The following is a 14,556-nucleotide window of genomic DNA, read 5'->3' on the forward strand; positions in this document are numbered from 1 at the left end:
CCAGCGTGTCCCACACCTGAGCTACCTCCAGGAGGTTAAACCCTGTTAGCAGTCACCACAGCTGTGGAAAGGGGATGGGATTTGTCCTCCTGTGCATGTATGCAGCCCAGTGCTTGATGTCGTGCCATGCTTTGAAACCAGGAGGGGAGAACAGTCTCAACCCCAGGCCTTGCTCCCTGCAGCCAAAGAGATTAAACTGTCCTGAACTCAATCAATCTCCATCGATCACGCTGAATTCTTGCCTCAAAAGCAATGTGCGCAATGAAGGCATAAAGCAAGCAATGAATAGTCCATACTGTGGCTGTCTCTTTGAGTTTTTATCTTCCATTGATGATTCCATCTCTTAGTAATGCTCGTTCAGGATCACACAGAAATACAATTAATGTTTGCCTTGTCCTGCCAAATGGTGTAAGAGGGAGAAGGCATTTTTGACAGCTTGTAGAATGAGGCTCTGAAGAATTTACCCATATCCTAATGTGAGTGATTTCTCTTCTCTCTTTCAGGAACAATATAAATTTGTATATGAGGTTGCACTGGAATACTTGAGTTCCTTTTAGCCCAGCGGAGGGAGGGGAGCCCCCGAAATGCCAGACGCAGCCTCTGGCAGACGCTTCTCCCCTCTCCCACACCAGAAGGCAGTGACAAGTGTGGGGAGGCAAAACCTCTCCTGCCCGGAGCAAGAGACTGAGATTGCACAGACCTCGCTGAAAGGAGGAGACGATGCCTGTGTTTGCTGCTGCCTGCTTTCTGCCGGAACACCTACCGCTTCTCAAATAACCTACTGTAAAAATTAGCAAAATGGGAGACAGGCTGAAAGACTGGACTTTCTAATCCTCTCTGACTTCTTCTCTCCCCTTTCGGATTGTACTTTTGCTCTCCTTGCTGCAGAGTGGGGAAAGAATGAAACCCTTAGGAAGTTCTCTTTTAAATGTCTCCTTTTTAATTTATAATTTTCTTCTCAAATCCTTAGTCTTTAATTTTTTTAATTTCATGCAGCAGTCATTTGGGAAAAACGAGATAGCCATAGGGGATAGAGGAGATGTTTCATTACAATTTGTCTACCTTACCTGTTTCCTTTTATTTTTTTTTTTCCAAATGAAAAGGCCAACACACAAACGAAGAAAAAGCCTGGAATTCTCTTCCCATACGTGGTCCCCTTTAGCATGAAAATAGATGGTGGAGATGAGAAGCTGTTCATGGGTTCACTGCCTCGGCTTCTACACGAATGTTTCCTCCCTGTTCCTGTTGACTCCCAAGGCTGTGCATGAACCGGTCACATCTCTCTGGTCTGTGTTGGGTTCAGCGCTGGCGAAGCACCATTGTTAATGAGTTTCCCAGCCACTCGAACCTTAAGGTTAAATATTTGCATCAAACAAATTGCATTTGTCTTGCAACTTTTGGTAACTTTGTTACCATATTTTTCAAGTATTTGCTGGAGTGCAGTGTGTCTTTGAAAAACAGGGTATAAAGTAGGTTTTATTGATCATATACTATGTATTCTTATTTTTTATTTATTATTTGGATTGCTATAGAACATAGGACCCCTAGTCGCAACAGGACCCTGCTGAACTAGGCACTGTGCAAAGAACAAAGAAGGTTCCTGTTCAAGAGGTTAAAATATGAAGGTAATCTTAAAATTGGGTTTGGTCAAGATTTCCTCACTATTTCCAAACTGTTGTGCAGTCAGACGTCGTTGAGTGATTTATTCACATTTCCAGGCTGTACAAGCTTCAAAGTGGTAACTCATCCAAACTGTAGGAAAGGTGATGTACATACACAGAAACCTATTCTGACGTGCGTTCAGAAAAGCGTTAGACCAGCACAGCAACTTTCCTTCTTAAGCAAAACAGCTTTTGTTTTGTTCTGCAAAAATGCCTGTGCAACTCTCCTTCTTTGAAACAAGTACCAGATGTGTTTCGCCATGGTCTGGATCTCACTCTGACTTTTGAGTGGCTAAGAAATTGCTTTTCTGAAAGAGTATGCTTAAGTAGTTAATCATTAGGGTCTGCGGGGTAATCTTGGAGGAAAAAATAATAATTGAATGAACAAGGCCTTATAGTATTCAGTATTTCAATTTAGGCACTTATTTTTCTTGCGGGTGAGGGAATACGAGGTTGCTAAAAGGTAGATCGAGGGTAAAAGTTCATGGAAACTCCACTTCCTTACCACCTTGTAGTTTTCCACCCTCAGGTAAATGCTCAGGCTGTGCTGGGAGCTCTGTCATGTCAATGCCTGGGCATGGAGCATGCCGGAAGTTCAAAAAATGTTGCTAATTCTGTGTAAATTCAAAAGGCACATCTGTTTCATGGTGATTCTTTTTTCAATAGTCATACCTTTGCCTTGACAATGGAGGATGAAAATTAAATCTTATAAAAGCGACTCTTGACTCAAAACCTACCAATATCTAGCAAAGCAATTGTCATCTCTACCGAGACCTGCAACAGTTTAAGGAAGGATGCTTGGAACAGCACTTGGCTCCTGCTCAGCAGAGGAGGGGTTGCGCAGGATGCTGAATGGCCTCACTCGTATTCTTTTGGATTCTTGGCTTCAGTGTCATGAAGGTCTTAAATGAGCTTGAACCACATTGTCGCCGGTGTAGCCGGTGCACCAGACTGAGAACCCTCTCACGGACATCTCTTCTTGGTTTCTAGTTGGCCCTTTAGGTTGTCTGCAAATAATCACAAATCACCTTTGGTTCCTAGGGGGGCTGTAGGCAGGTGTGTGGTGTCTCGTGAAACAAACTACTGGGTTTATTTTTTTTTCTTTTGACATTAAGCAAAACAAATGGCTCTGCAGAAAAAAATAAAACAGAAGGCAAAGCAAAATGATCAGCTACAAATGAGAAAGAAGGGATAATATCAGCATTTTGATTACAGGTGGCTCACTGTAACAGTGTAGGGCAGGAGCTGATCATGATGGGATCCTGATCCCATAAAAGGATTTTTCAGCAACTACCCAGGTAGGAAGAAACTACAAGTCAGCAAAGTGTTTGTGACTTCGCTAACTCCAGAAAACCAGAGGGAATCACTCCCTGTGGATACTATGGAAATCTTGATTAGTGTTTAGCATTCTGTTAATTTTACACGGAAACTATAATAGCTTAGCGCTAGGACCCTCTCATGAGTTGCTGAAGGACCCGTGTGAGCACTGTAGGTGACAGGCAGGATGAAAGGAGCAGAGAGTTGGAAGAAATGGCAATACGGCCGAGATGTCAAGTGTAGGAGGTAATTCAGGGCTTAACAGTAGCATGAAAGAAAGTGGATTAAAAAGCCAGCAGCAAGGCCATAGGAGGGATGTGTGCTTGGAAGGAGGTGTTGGATGAGCAGAGCAGAATAGCACTTGCAGTGAAGTCATTTAAGGTCGTGGGGTAGGTTTAAAAGTGTTTCCATAGTACGAAAGATGCTACTAAAGGGTCAGGTGCATGTATTAGTGTACCCAGAGCAACTCGCTATGTGCTTTTAGCCCTCTGCAAATGCAAAGTAACGTTAGCATAAACTGCAGGGAAGGATATTTAAGCTGAATTTTACCTTGTATTTGCAAGGAACAAGTTTAATGCAAATGTTGGTTATCACAGCCCAACCGTTAGTCACAGCTCGTTATGTGGCAGCTCAGCCGTGTGTCTCAACCTTTTTTTTAGTGTCCAGCCTGCAATGCATGTGTAAGGGTGTTCAGTAGATACTGCAGATAATGTGGCCAAACTGTTTTATCATTGTGCAGTTTCGTTGCTTTTGGGGGACTGACCCAGCTCCAGTCCGTGTTGGCTCAGGGATCTTTATTCTGTTCCTTACTGCGGTGTGTATATGCTGAATGTGAATTAATGATGGAGGGAATCGTGTGGAAAGAGGAGGGAAGCTCACTTTAAATAACCTTATTACCTTGGGGTTGTTTAAATGATAGAGAACAGCCTATGGCAAAACAGGTAATGTGTTTGAAGCAAGATTGTGGGTGATAGGTTGGTTTTTGCTGGGAAAGAGAGAAATTATGAGATGAGATAAAGGAGACTTTCTCACTCCTGAAAGGATTAAGAGCCAGGGTGAGCTTTCCAACCTGAGCATCCCCTGCTGTGAGTGGGAAGTGATAATGTACAATGGAAAAGGTGAATTCCTCATTGACTTAATTTTAGGTTGGAAAAATATTGTATTGATAATATTTGAATGGTCATAATGAGAGTAAACTTATCCCCATTCAGACATCCTTCAGGGGTGAGGGAGCACTCTTTATGGATGGCATAGTATTGGTATAAAGTTTAATCTGAAATACAAGAAACTAGAAATAGATAAAGAAAAGGGGGTGGTTCAGGGGTGACTATCTCATACAGGGGATACATACATATAACTAACATCTTAAATTATTAAGGAATGTAACTGAAGCAATGAATTCCAGAGCTATTTAGGCTGGCTGCTGGGGAAAGAAGACCCTGAGTTGTCTGCAGGAAAGAGACAGAGCAAAACCTCTGAAAGGTACAGTAGGTCTTAATAATATTTTCTTTCTTTTTTGAGTTTTTTGTTTGGTGGTGGTTTGTAGTTTAGGTGTGGTGATGGTTTAGGGTTTCTGTATGTTTGATTGTTTTTTGTAAGATCTCTGTAGGAGCTGTGTCCTATCTTGGCTCTTTATTATTATTATTATTATTATTATTATTATTACTATTATTATTATTATTATTATTATTATTATTATTTTCTTCTTCCAGTTACCTGGAAGGAAAAAGGCATTTGACCTCCTGTAAATAGACTTGAGGTATTTGTTAATTAATGTAAAGATAAGAGACCATGCAAATGCAAGGGACTACAGTGTGCACGTGAAGGTAACTGAATCAGGACCTCAGGTAGCAAACAAGCAAATGGAAATGTGGTGGTTTTCTTTATGTCTGCAGTTTGAAATAATTTGTATTCCCTGATCAGGGAAGTGTCTGAACTATGATAAGTATGGGGCCTTTCAATTTATCATTTAAATTCTTCAGCAAGGTAGCACAGAATTAGGTCTGCCTTTGCCATGCTCTGGTAGGTCCCTCTTCATTTATTCACATTTCAGCCATTTATGTGAGCTGGAGTTGGCCATGTTGGTCCACAGGTGTCAAGCAGTTATTGAAAGGTTTTTACATGCACTGAAAAAACGTTACTTTTGTGGCATTGACCCCCGAGTCAAACTGCAGTTTCTGTCTCCCCTGCTCAGCCCCAGCCCATGTGCAGACACATTTGAAGAATGGCCAAATAACTCCTGAAAGGCAAACAGAGATTTTGGGAAATGCCTGCGACCCATAATCAGTCCGGTCCATGTAACTCCATGAGACAGAGGAAGGAATCCCAAAGAATATGTTTTGCTTTGAGTGGCATATATTTGTGTCGGTAGTTTCCCCCCTTTTGTCTGGTTCTGTAAACTCCTTGTAAGAAAAAATGAGAAGTAGTCCAGTGGCAATGTAAACCCCACAGTAGTAGTTTTAAGCCTGCAGATGGTACACTTCTTTTTCCATTTACTTTTCACAGTCCCTTTAGAAGTAGTTTGTGGGATTTCCTTGGGAATCTCAAGGCAGGGATCGCTGGTCGCTGCTCTTGATGTGCCGTAGAATCGTAGAAAGGAGAGTCAGGGGCAGGTAAAACAGTTTTAATCTGGAATAGAAGGAAAGGGGAAGAAATCTGCTTTGGGAGAAACCAAACACTGGAGGAGAAGGCAGGTTGAATGGAGTCCTGAAACAGGCAGGAAGCATGCACCTTGTTCTGTCTCTCATTCTTGCACGGCTGCTCCTACATCTTTCTTACTGCTCTGAGTTCAGGCCAAGATCATAAAAAAGCAGGTGATGCCACATCCAGGCTGTGCAGCTCCTTGGAGATGAAGCAGTCAGAGTGTAACCGAGGAATAAATCCTGAGGGACACAGATAAAAGGAGATTTGTTTGAGAGAGGAATGTTCAAATACAAGGTGCCTCCATCTGTCACACATGCAGAATTCTTCACAAGTCATCACAGAGCAGTGACAGGCCTGACACGGTGCTGGAACGGTCTGTGCAACGCAGTGGAAATGTTGCGCTCAGAAACCTTCATTGTCCTGTAATAAATTTAAACAATCAACTCCATTACACTGGTAGCATAGTTAACTTTTATGGTATCTCCAGCCAGTGCAAGGGGCATCTCAAGACCTTGGTGTGAGCTTGCTGTGGTTTTATTTGAGATTCTTTCATTTGTCTTAAGTTCGCAAGCTTCAGTCGACCCTGGTTTGTCTGAAAAATTAAGGGGGCCATGTGGCAGAAGTTATTCAGCATAACCACTGCCTTTGGGTCAAGAATCCAGTATACCTCCTAGAAGACTGTGAAATCATAGAACAAACTGCTGCATCTTCCCTGCACAGATGTTACAGGAGTAGAGATGGGGAGTCAGCTAATTAAAGTCAGGGAGACAGAAGTGAGTAATAAGGATTCAGTTAACCCTCCTGTGTTCCTGTTTATTTAGATTGCAGTCTGCTGTAGCCATACACATGTAATATACAATTTAAATGCAAGTGCTCTTCCTTTCCTTGTTCCCAAAAATACTTGTAGCTCTTCTTTGATTGAGGGCAAGCCAACAGCATAGCAAGCAGAGCTCGCTTTCTGCAGTTTTGGCAAGGACCACCAGAAAAATCTCTCATGTATTATCTGTTCATTGACTTGGGAAAGGTATCAATCATCTTCCACATCTACATACTTGAAGAATGTACAATTTCCTGTGACAGTCAAGCAAAATCATACATTTTCATACATCAAGACCAAATCCTGGTGGCACTGGGATGGAAAGGAAAAAGAAGAAACAACAACTTGCTGATTTCCAGTCACCTCTAGTCGATAATATTTATTTGCTGTGTAAAAAATATTTTTAAAGCCTCCCTTGTAAAATATAAACGCTACTCAGAATATGCTACAGTTTCACGTTGGACTAGCATAATTGTAAAAACCTGGCAGCTTTTTCAGTTTGTAAAAACATGAGAGATCTAATCAGCCTTTCCATCCTCATCCTGGTGCATGCAGCAGGTTTTTCACCACTATTCTGTTTTCAACCTGAGCCTTAAAAACCAAAACAATGCAGCAGGCTGAATGACAGATGCTGGTGTTCCCATAGTGTTTCCTGGTGGGAAAAGAAAAAACTAAACCATTTTTCTTGCAACTCAGTTCTGCATGAGCTGTTCCTAAGAACTATGAGTATGAGCCAGACTACACTGCTTTGTCTGGAGCGAGGATTTACTTGTTGCAAGGAGAAGGTACGTTCTAGATGGACCCTTTGGGACCAGTCCTGATCTCCTGTTATAGGTTTCCAGCAGCACAGTGGTTACTTTATTGGAGGTGCTTGTTGCAGAATGAGTGTTTCAGTGGAGATATTTTTCTTTGGGAGATCTGATATCCTGAAACCGCTACTGTTTGGGGGATTTTGTGAGATAACTCAAATGTGTTGCACTGTGGAGGTTTATTTCCTTGTGTGAGTACATCACCTTTCAATGAGGACCTCTAGGAAATCTTATTTGTGTGAAGTTACAGAAAGGAGTACATTTGCAGGGATGGAAGCGGGAGTGTGGCCAGCACGTTATAAGGTTTCATGAATTCAGATACTTCAAAAATAACCTCCCAGGACAAATGATGGTCAGTTGTTTGCATTGCTGAAAGTCTATCCAGACTTCCTGTGCTGGACTTTCATATATCTGGAACAGAACTGGCATTACCCCCTCATCACGCCTGTATCCCTTTCTTACATCTCCAGCATTTAAACGCTGTACTTTATGCCAAAAGTTTGAGCTGTATCCTTAACACATCCTTTAACTCATACTGACTCACCACACGGACAAAATTCACTCCCATATTGATTTAATCTTCTCCCCCCCCCCAGCCTGTGTCAATCCTGTTGAAATTAAAATGTACTAGCATCACTTGTTGCCAGACTTGTCACGACTTGCCGCAGCGATGCTGTGGCTGCATCTGGATCAGCAGGATCCAATTCCAGCTCCCTGGATGCGTTTTGCCGGCAGGGAGAAGTGCTGCATGAGAGCCAGTCTCTGCTGCTGCGATGCCGCCCCCATCTCCTCCCCCTTTGGCCTTTCTGGATTACTGGTGAAACTCACTTGTACAGTTTGGATGTTTGATAGATAAAGCACGTATGAAAAAAAAAAGGAAAAAAATATAAATACAAAAATCTCAACACTGTGCATTCAGTGTCTTTCTAGCTTAAAAGAAGGAAGGTAAATAATGTCAAGTCAATGAATATCAGATATATTTTTTGACTGTACATTACAGTGAAGTGTAATCTTTTTTTTACAACTGCGAGTCCATCTTATTTATTCTTGTAAATGTTCCCAGACAATGTTTGTAATATGGGCTGTGTTGCAAATCCATAAAATAAATCTGTGACCTGAGATTAATGTTTTACTAAGAGATTCTTGTACTTGTGCCTTTTCTTTACACTTAGAGGGGACAATGCATTGCAAGTGGTGCCACTAGAGATGATGGGGTGATCGCATGGAGAAAAACAAGACCAGCTTCTTGTGACAGTGACGGGCAGCTGGCTTTGCATCGTGGTTGTCATTCAGGAGGAGTTCAAGAGCAGCAAAGAGAATTTACTGAGCGCTTCAGTCTAGCTGCAGATTTTGAGTCAGTCCTCTTAGAAAGCCTGTGTATGTGAGCTAAGTATTTGTGGAAATTATAGTGTTAGTGGCATGGATTAGAGCAAAGCATATTTTTGCAACATTTTCCTTCTAACAGGTGTTATTATATTGTTTCCTTGGTATTCAAGTGCTGAATAGAGATTACTAGTACATTACTGAGATTTTTCTGCTGCTTTCTGTAGACAGATATACAAGGGTTTTTTTCGGTGCAGATGTTGTACGCCAAACCCAGCTGTGAGATATGGGTGTTGGTAGTGAATATTTTCACACATTTACCAGCAGGTTGTCATCATCTGGTCTTCTACCCTCACTTATCAGCAGACACACGTGGCGGTGCTTGCCATCCGATTGAGTTAGTGCAAAGGAGAATGCTGTAGGCAGGACACTAGACCAGGCTCCCATGGTTAAGACGGCTTTGTTCCCACAACACAAGGAGGAGACATCAAGATTCACAGCTCAGAGTGTCAGGAGAGTCCCATCATGCTACGCTCATACAACCCAACTGTTAAGGTCTGCACTTTTTGGCATTGTTAAATAACCTTACTTAATAAAACAACAACAACAACAAAAAAGGATGACGTAGCTCCTGTTTTTCTTAAAGCATGGTAAGTCTACCTTGGAGGTATACTATTGCTTTCTGTATGTATTCATTATATTCTTTTGAAAGTGCTTTGTTCTAATTCTTCATTGCTATAAACAATACTATGTTACTGCAATCTAGGTATCAGTGTTTGTCCTGCTGATGCACAGCCTCTGTCTCAATTGTACTGAACACTCAGGTATGACAACTGTTTATTCAAATGCTTCATTATAATGAGGTGAGACTGTACAAAACACCCAGTTGTGCCAGGGAACCCATTAGAAGTTGGTACCAAAGAAAGCTTCTCACCACAGTGCAGACTGAGAGGAAATTTTACCCATAAAGTTGTATATTCAGAGTGATTAATTACAATTCATCTCAGCACTTTACCTAGATTTATCCAAAATGTTTTACTGACATTCAATATTAACAACCAGTTGCATTCATGGGAGGTAAATGGCAAAGACAGCTCTGCTGTATTCCCAGTGGTGCTATAAAGATACACATTGAAGTGCCAGCACTGAGAAACAGGCACAAATTCACCTTTCTGTCCTCTTGTCTGCCCAGCATGAGGACAGAGGTGGGCTACAGGGACAGAAGCCTGACACCCATTGGGGTTCAAAGTGCTTCACACTGTTCCTGTTGCCATAGCTGACATGTGCCGAGGTGTGTATCCACTAGACATTTTATCCAGGTTGATCGCTGCCTTCAAGTACCAGCTGCTGGTTTTCCATCCATCCCCACGATAACCAGTATCGTCATACTGCTGCAAGGTCTATCAGGTTTGACAGACCCTCTTTGCCTGAGCCGAAGCTCCTGATTTCACAAGTTAAACCTTTAAACGCCGTATCTCATGCTGAGCCAACTGTGCAGCTTTTGTTTAACAGCAGACTTCAGAACCGGGACTTCTTCAGGCATGGCTGTTGCATAGTTAGTGTCCAGCTCTAGAGAAGGGAACCCTCTCCAGAGGGTTAATCTGTCCTGCATAAAGCAATCTAGGGGAAATGGTTTGGATTATGCTCTGGATGTGCCCATTCTGCTCCACTGATCCAGTTAACTATATGACCAATAGTGACTTGGGCAACTAATTTTGAGATGTCTGCAGTTAGGTGAGATATGTTCCCCATGTTAGTAGATATCTGGAAGCAAATGACCTGTCGCATAAATAAAAAGGCATAAAGAGAAAAGGACCAGATTTAATGCTTCTTGCTTGTGCTTTGAAATTCTTCTCTGAGCCATCCAGCTTGGCTGTTTAAAGTCTTCTCTTTCTTTTGTCAAGTTCCAAATGCAAAAAATAATTTAAAAAAAAATTAATTTTACCTTTGTATGCTGAGGTGTAACTTTAATTTACAGGAACTAAACTGAATAAGAAGTCTTTTACTCTTTCTTGAAATGATCTTGGGTTTTGTGAGTTATTTCTGTGTCTATTTGGGAATCATATTTCTTAGTAGAAGCATATTTATAAATGACTTGTAAAAGTTTATCCATAAAGTATCTATATTAATATATCGCGAATCAGTAGCTACACAACATTTATGCTACAGGTCATTAAGGTTGCTTAAAAGTCCATAACGTTTACTAAACTGTTTATAAACACCTATAACGTACTCTTTATGCCAAAACCAAGGTAATATTTAATAGTCCTTTATTAATACACTGTAAATCATATACTGTTAAGATAAACTGTAACCTGATGGAATTTTCAGCAACGCAGTGAAATAGCTTTTTTTATTGCATATGTAAATAGTTCCTTCTGAAACAACTGTGAGAGAAAGCCTGGCTTGCATAGAAGGATCAGTGAACTATGCAGAACCTGATTCTGGAGCTGGATAAAGCCAGAAGTTTCCAGCAATAATCCCCTCAGTGTGCTCACCTGTAGGATGAATGTGAGCCTTGGTCCATGTAGGATCAAGAGGCTGAAGAGTTTGTACTGAATATCCTTTTATTTGAAATTTCCACAGGTGTTCCTGGGAGGATCCTTTCACTTATGGTTCATGACCAAGCATGCCAAGAAGGAAGGAGAAGCCGCCAGTAATAAACCGGAGCCTATTATGTAGGAAACACTTAGCTCCACTATGGACTTACCACCTGTTATTAGGCAAGTTACTTTTTTGGTACTTAATGATGGTAAGTTTGTAGTGACTTTCTCTGGTAGAGTGCCTGAGTGCAGGATATCACAAAGGTGAGGTGGTACCTAGATGGATCTTTCTTCTAAGTGATGTGCTGAATTGTGCTTGAACTGACTCCGACTTCTTCCACCCATAGGATCCATGTAGAGCTCCTATCCCAACAGCAGAATGTGTCAAGAGAACACGGAGCAAGCATCTCCATTTGGGATTGAGATAGTCCAGTTTTGTGCATCGCCCTTGCGAATGGATCTATTCAATCAGCAAAGTAGGGAAGCAATTGTGTGTTAAAGAGTGTGTGCGCGAGTGCTTCTGTGTGTCTCCTGTCGCCACCGCCTCCTCCTAAAAGCTGAGCACAAATACTCCTCTAAGACAAGAGCAACTGGAAGGCTTTATTGGCAGTGTTTATACAATCCGGAGTGCTGACAATGAAAGAGCGGGTTGTCTAGGAAAATGCTGGTGATGTGCAAAGAACAAAAATTATTGTTTATTCTGGTGCCATAGGAACTATCTTGCAAAGAAAAATAGGCTTTGACAAAGGAGGTAATAAGCAACTCCAGTTCTCCGTACTTGTGTGTACACGCAGTTGAGTTATAATTACACTACATGGCTGAATGTGCAAATACATGGCTGTAAGCAGCCAGTTTCCAGCTCGTTTGTATAACAAGAGATGTCGCAAGGTGCGATACTGGTTCCTGCATCAGTTAGCGTGCGAAGGATTAGCCATGGTCAAAAGTAGTACCAAAATCCAAAATGAACACTTGGTTTGTTACGTTTCTACTCTGCATCTTAAAGAAATTGCTTAATTTCTCAGATATTTTATGTAGAAATTATGTTAGTCTGTATGAATCTGGTGGGTTTGTTTGCTTACTCCACATGAATGGCAACACCCTCTCCATTGCTGCAAACAGGAACTTTGCTTAAGAAACATGTATGGTATAGGGGAAAGGTTTTTTTGACATTTGGGAAGAGGTTTGTTGCCTCCAGTCCTCCCAAACATCCCTTAGCCCGTCTTTTGCACAAAACTCTCAGACCTCTTGCTCAGTCTTGTGTTGCTCAGAGCTGTTCTGTATCCAAGTGAAGAAAGAACTAAGTGCTTCTTTTCTCTTTTAGTAACATTTTTACACTAAAGTCTTGAGCCCGCAAGCATTTTACGATGAATGGGATCTGTTATAGACGTTCACTGCTTGCTATGTTACTGGTATATGACCCTTTTATTTTAATCTGTCTCGCTCCAGGTTTCACTATCTAAACTATTCTTGTTCTAGCAAGTGTTGAAATAAACCCCTCTACCTCTAGAAATCTGTAGAATCACAGAATAATTTGGGTTGGAAAGGACCTTCAAAGGTCATCTAGTCCAACCCCAAATTCAAATTGAAATTCAAATTCAGCTCTTGGTGTGGATGCGCTCACCCTGCAGCTGGGTCAGAACTGAACCGTGAATCTGTGGCTTGGCCCAAGCTCAGGGTTGGAAAATAAGAAGTTAGTCTGGGGAGGGGGCTTTTTGCTGCTCCTGCTCTCCTTGCACCTGTCAGATAAATCACAGCCTCTCGCCATCCTCCCACCCTCAAGCAGTGTGCAGGGTTGGAGGCAAACAGCCCCTTTCCCCCAGCCTCACATCCCTTTTTAACCAGAATAACTGCAAAAACATCCATCATGCCATGAACAAGTATTTAGTCAAAACTCAGTTTGGGCTATAAACATGCAAATAATTCTCTTTGACGAACTCCTGCTGCTGCTGTTGCTTATGTGAATCAGCTTTGCAGGTTTGGAAGGTAATTTTTGCAAATTGCAGCTTGGAAATGACAGGACCAGGCTAAAAAGACACAGTACCGCTGAAAATATAAAGCAGGTAGTAGCGTGCTGAAAGAGAATGGATCCCTGTGAGTACCAGACATCGTAGCAGTTTTTGGTCTGAAAGCATCATGAATGATGTCAGAATTTTCTATGCATTGGTCTAAAGCAAACACTGCCCTTGCTTTGATGCTGCTACGTTTTCTTTTCTTCTCTTCTCTGCTGCTTTTAAAGTAATTTTCCTGCTGTGGACCCTGCGTGAAACTGCTCAAGCCTTTGCAAGCAGGGAGAGCGAGGAGATCAGAGAGGAACAAATATTCCTGGGAATCATACTGGATTTTTAGGGAGATAACTCCGCCACTTCAGGAGGCAATTATTTGCAATTTCCTCGCTCTCTCGCAGACTTGTGAAAAAAGAGGAGGCTTAGAAGTTATCAGTCCCAAAGGAAGCTCTGAGGGGTTGATAAGAACATCCTGCACCCGCTGAACCTGAGGGGCAACCTTAAAAAAGCATTGCAGCTGGATTTAGCCAGTTTGGTAAATAGGGCCACATGGAGTGGAAAGATGAAAATGAAATATTTTCCCAACACGTTCCATCCAATTTGAAACGACCTAAGCGCTGAAATCACTTTCTGTGATTTCTGACCCGCCCGCCTGCCTGATGGGCAAGGCTGGGCCTCGGGAAAGGGACACTCGTGGTCATTTGGATTAAATATCATTTTGATCTTGCTGCCATTTAGCACTTTTGCTTTTGGGCAATGCAGGCTTATTTTTTCTTACAAATTGAACTTGTGTAAGTACTCTTTTGTGCCAGGACGTGAATCATTATGCCCTGTATATGTGTATGTCCTATATATGTATGTAGAACATATATATATACACAACCTGTAAACATTATTTACATACATGTGCATAAATAGATTTTATACTACTTATATAGCATAACATATAAACACGCAACTTGCTATATAGTATAACATGTAAATACAACTTGTAAACTCTATTTAAACATATATACATGCGTGTATAAATGTCAATAGCTTTTAGGCTGCTTTGCGTGCGGTTATGTGGCAAGCTCGTAGCTGCATATGGTATCTTGGGAAGGTGTCAGCTGGGGAGGGTGCGCACGGGAGTGATACCTGGTGGAAGAGATGTGGGGGGTGTTTCCTCCATCATCACAAAGGCCACGTTTTGATGTCTTGAGAGTTTTCCCCCAAACCTTTCCAAACTTTTATTTGAACAGGACTGCTGTTTCCCGTTGCAAATACTGTGAGGACATGGCTAATCAGGTAACGATTTAGTTTTTCTTGCAATCTCACATCTCAGTTCAGTGTGAGAAATTCTGGAGGCCTAAGAGCCTTTCCTATTTCTGCTATATCCAGTGCCCAAGCATTTCCTTCAGGCTGAATTGAGTTTAGGACTTTACCTGAATGTATAGCACT

General features: G+C 41.7%; 1 protein-coding gene across 10 annotated transcripts in view; it reads left to right on the top strand.

The window, feature by feature from the left end:
• PTPRT (protein tyrosine phosphatase receptor type T) overlaps positions 1-8,385 on the top strand; it is a 386,111-nt gene extending 377,726 nt beyond the window's left edge. For all 10 annotated transcript variants that reach the window (XM_065031857.1, XM_065031858.1, XM_065031862.1 and 7 more), the window contains one exon: positions 504-8,385. In XM_065031857.1, the coding sequence (XP_064887929.1) occupies positions 504-557 (54 nt within the window). In that variant the 3' untranslated portion in view covers positions 558-8,385. The remainder of the gene's footprint in view (positions 1-503) is intronic.
• Positions 8,386-14,556: the final 6,171 nt, after the last annotated feature.

Source organism: Columba livia, chromosome 16, assembly GCF_036013475.1.
Source record: "Columba livia isolate bColLiv1 breed racing homer chromosome 16, bColLiv1.pat.W.v2, whole genome shotgun sequence".
In the NCBI taxonomy this organism is placed as follows: Eukaryota; Metazoa; Chordata; class Aves; order Columbiformes; family Columbidae; genus Columba; species Columba livia.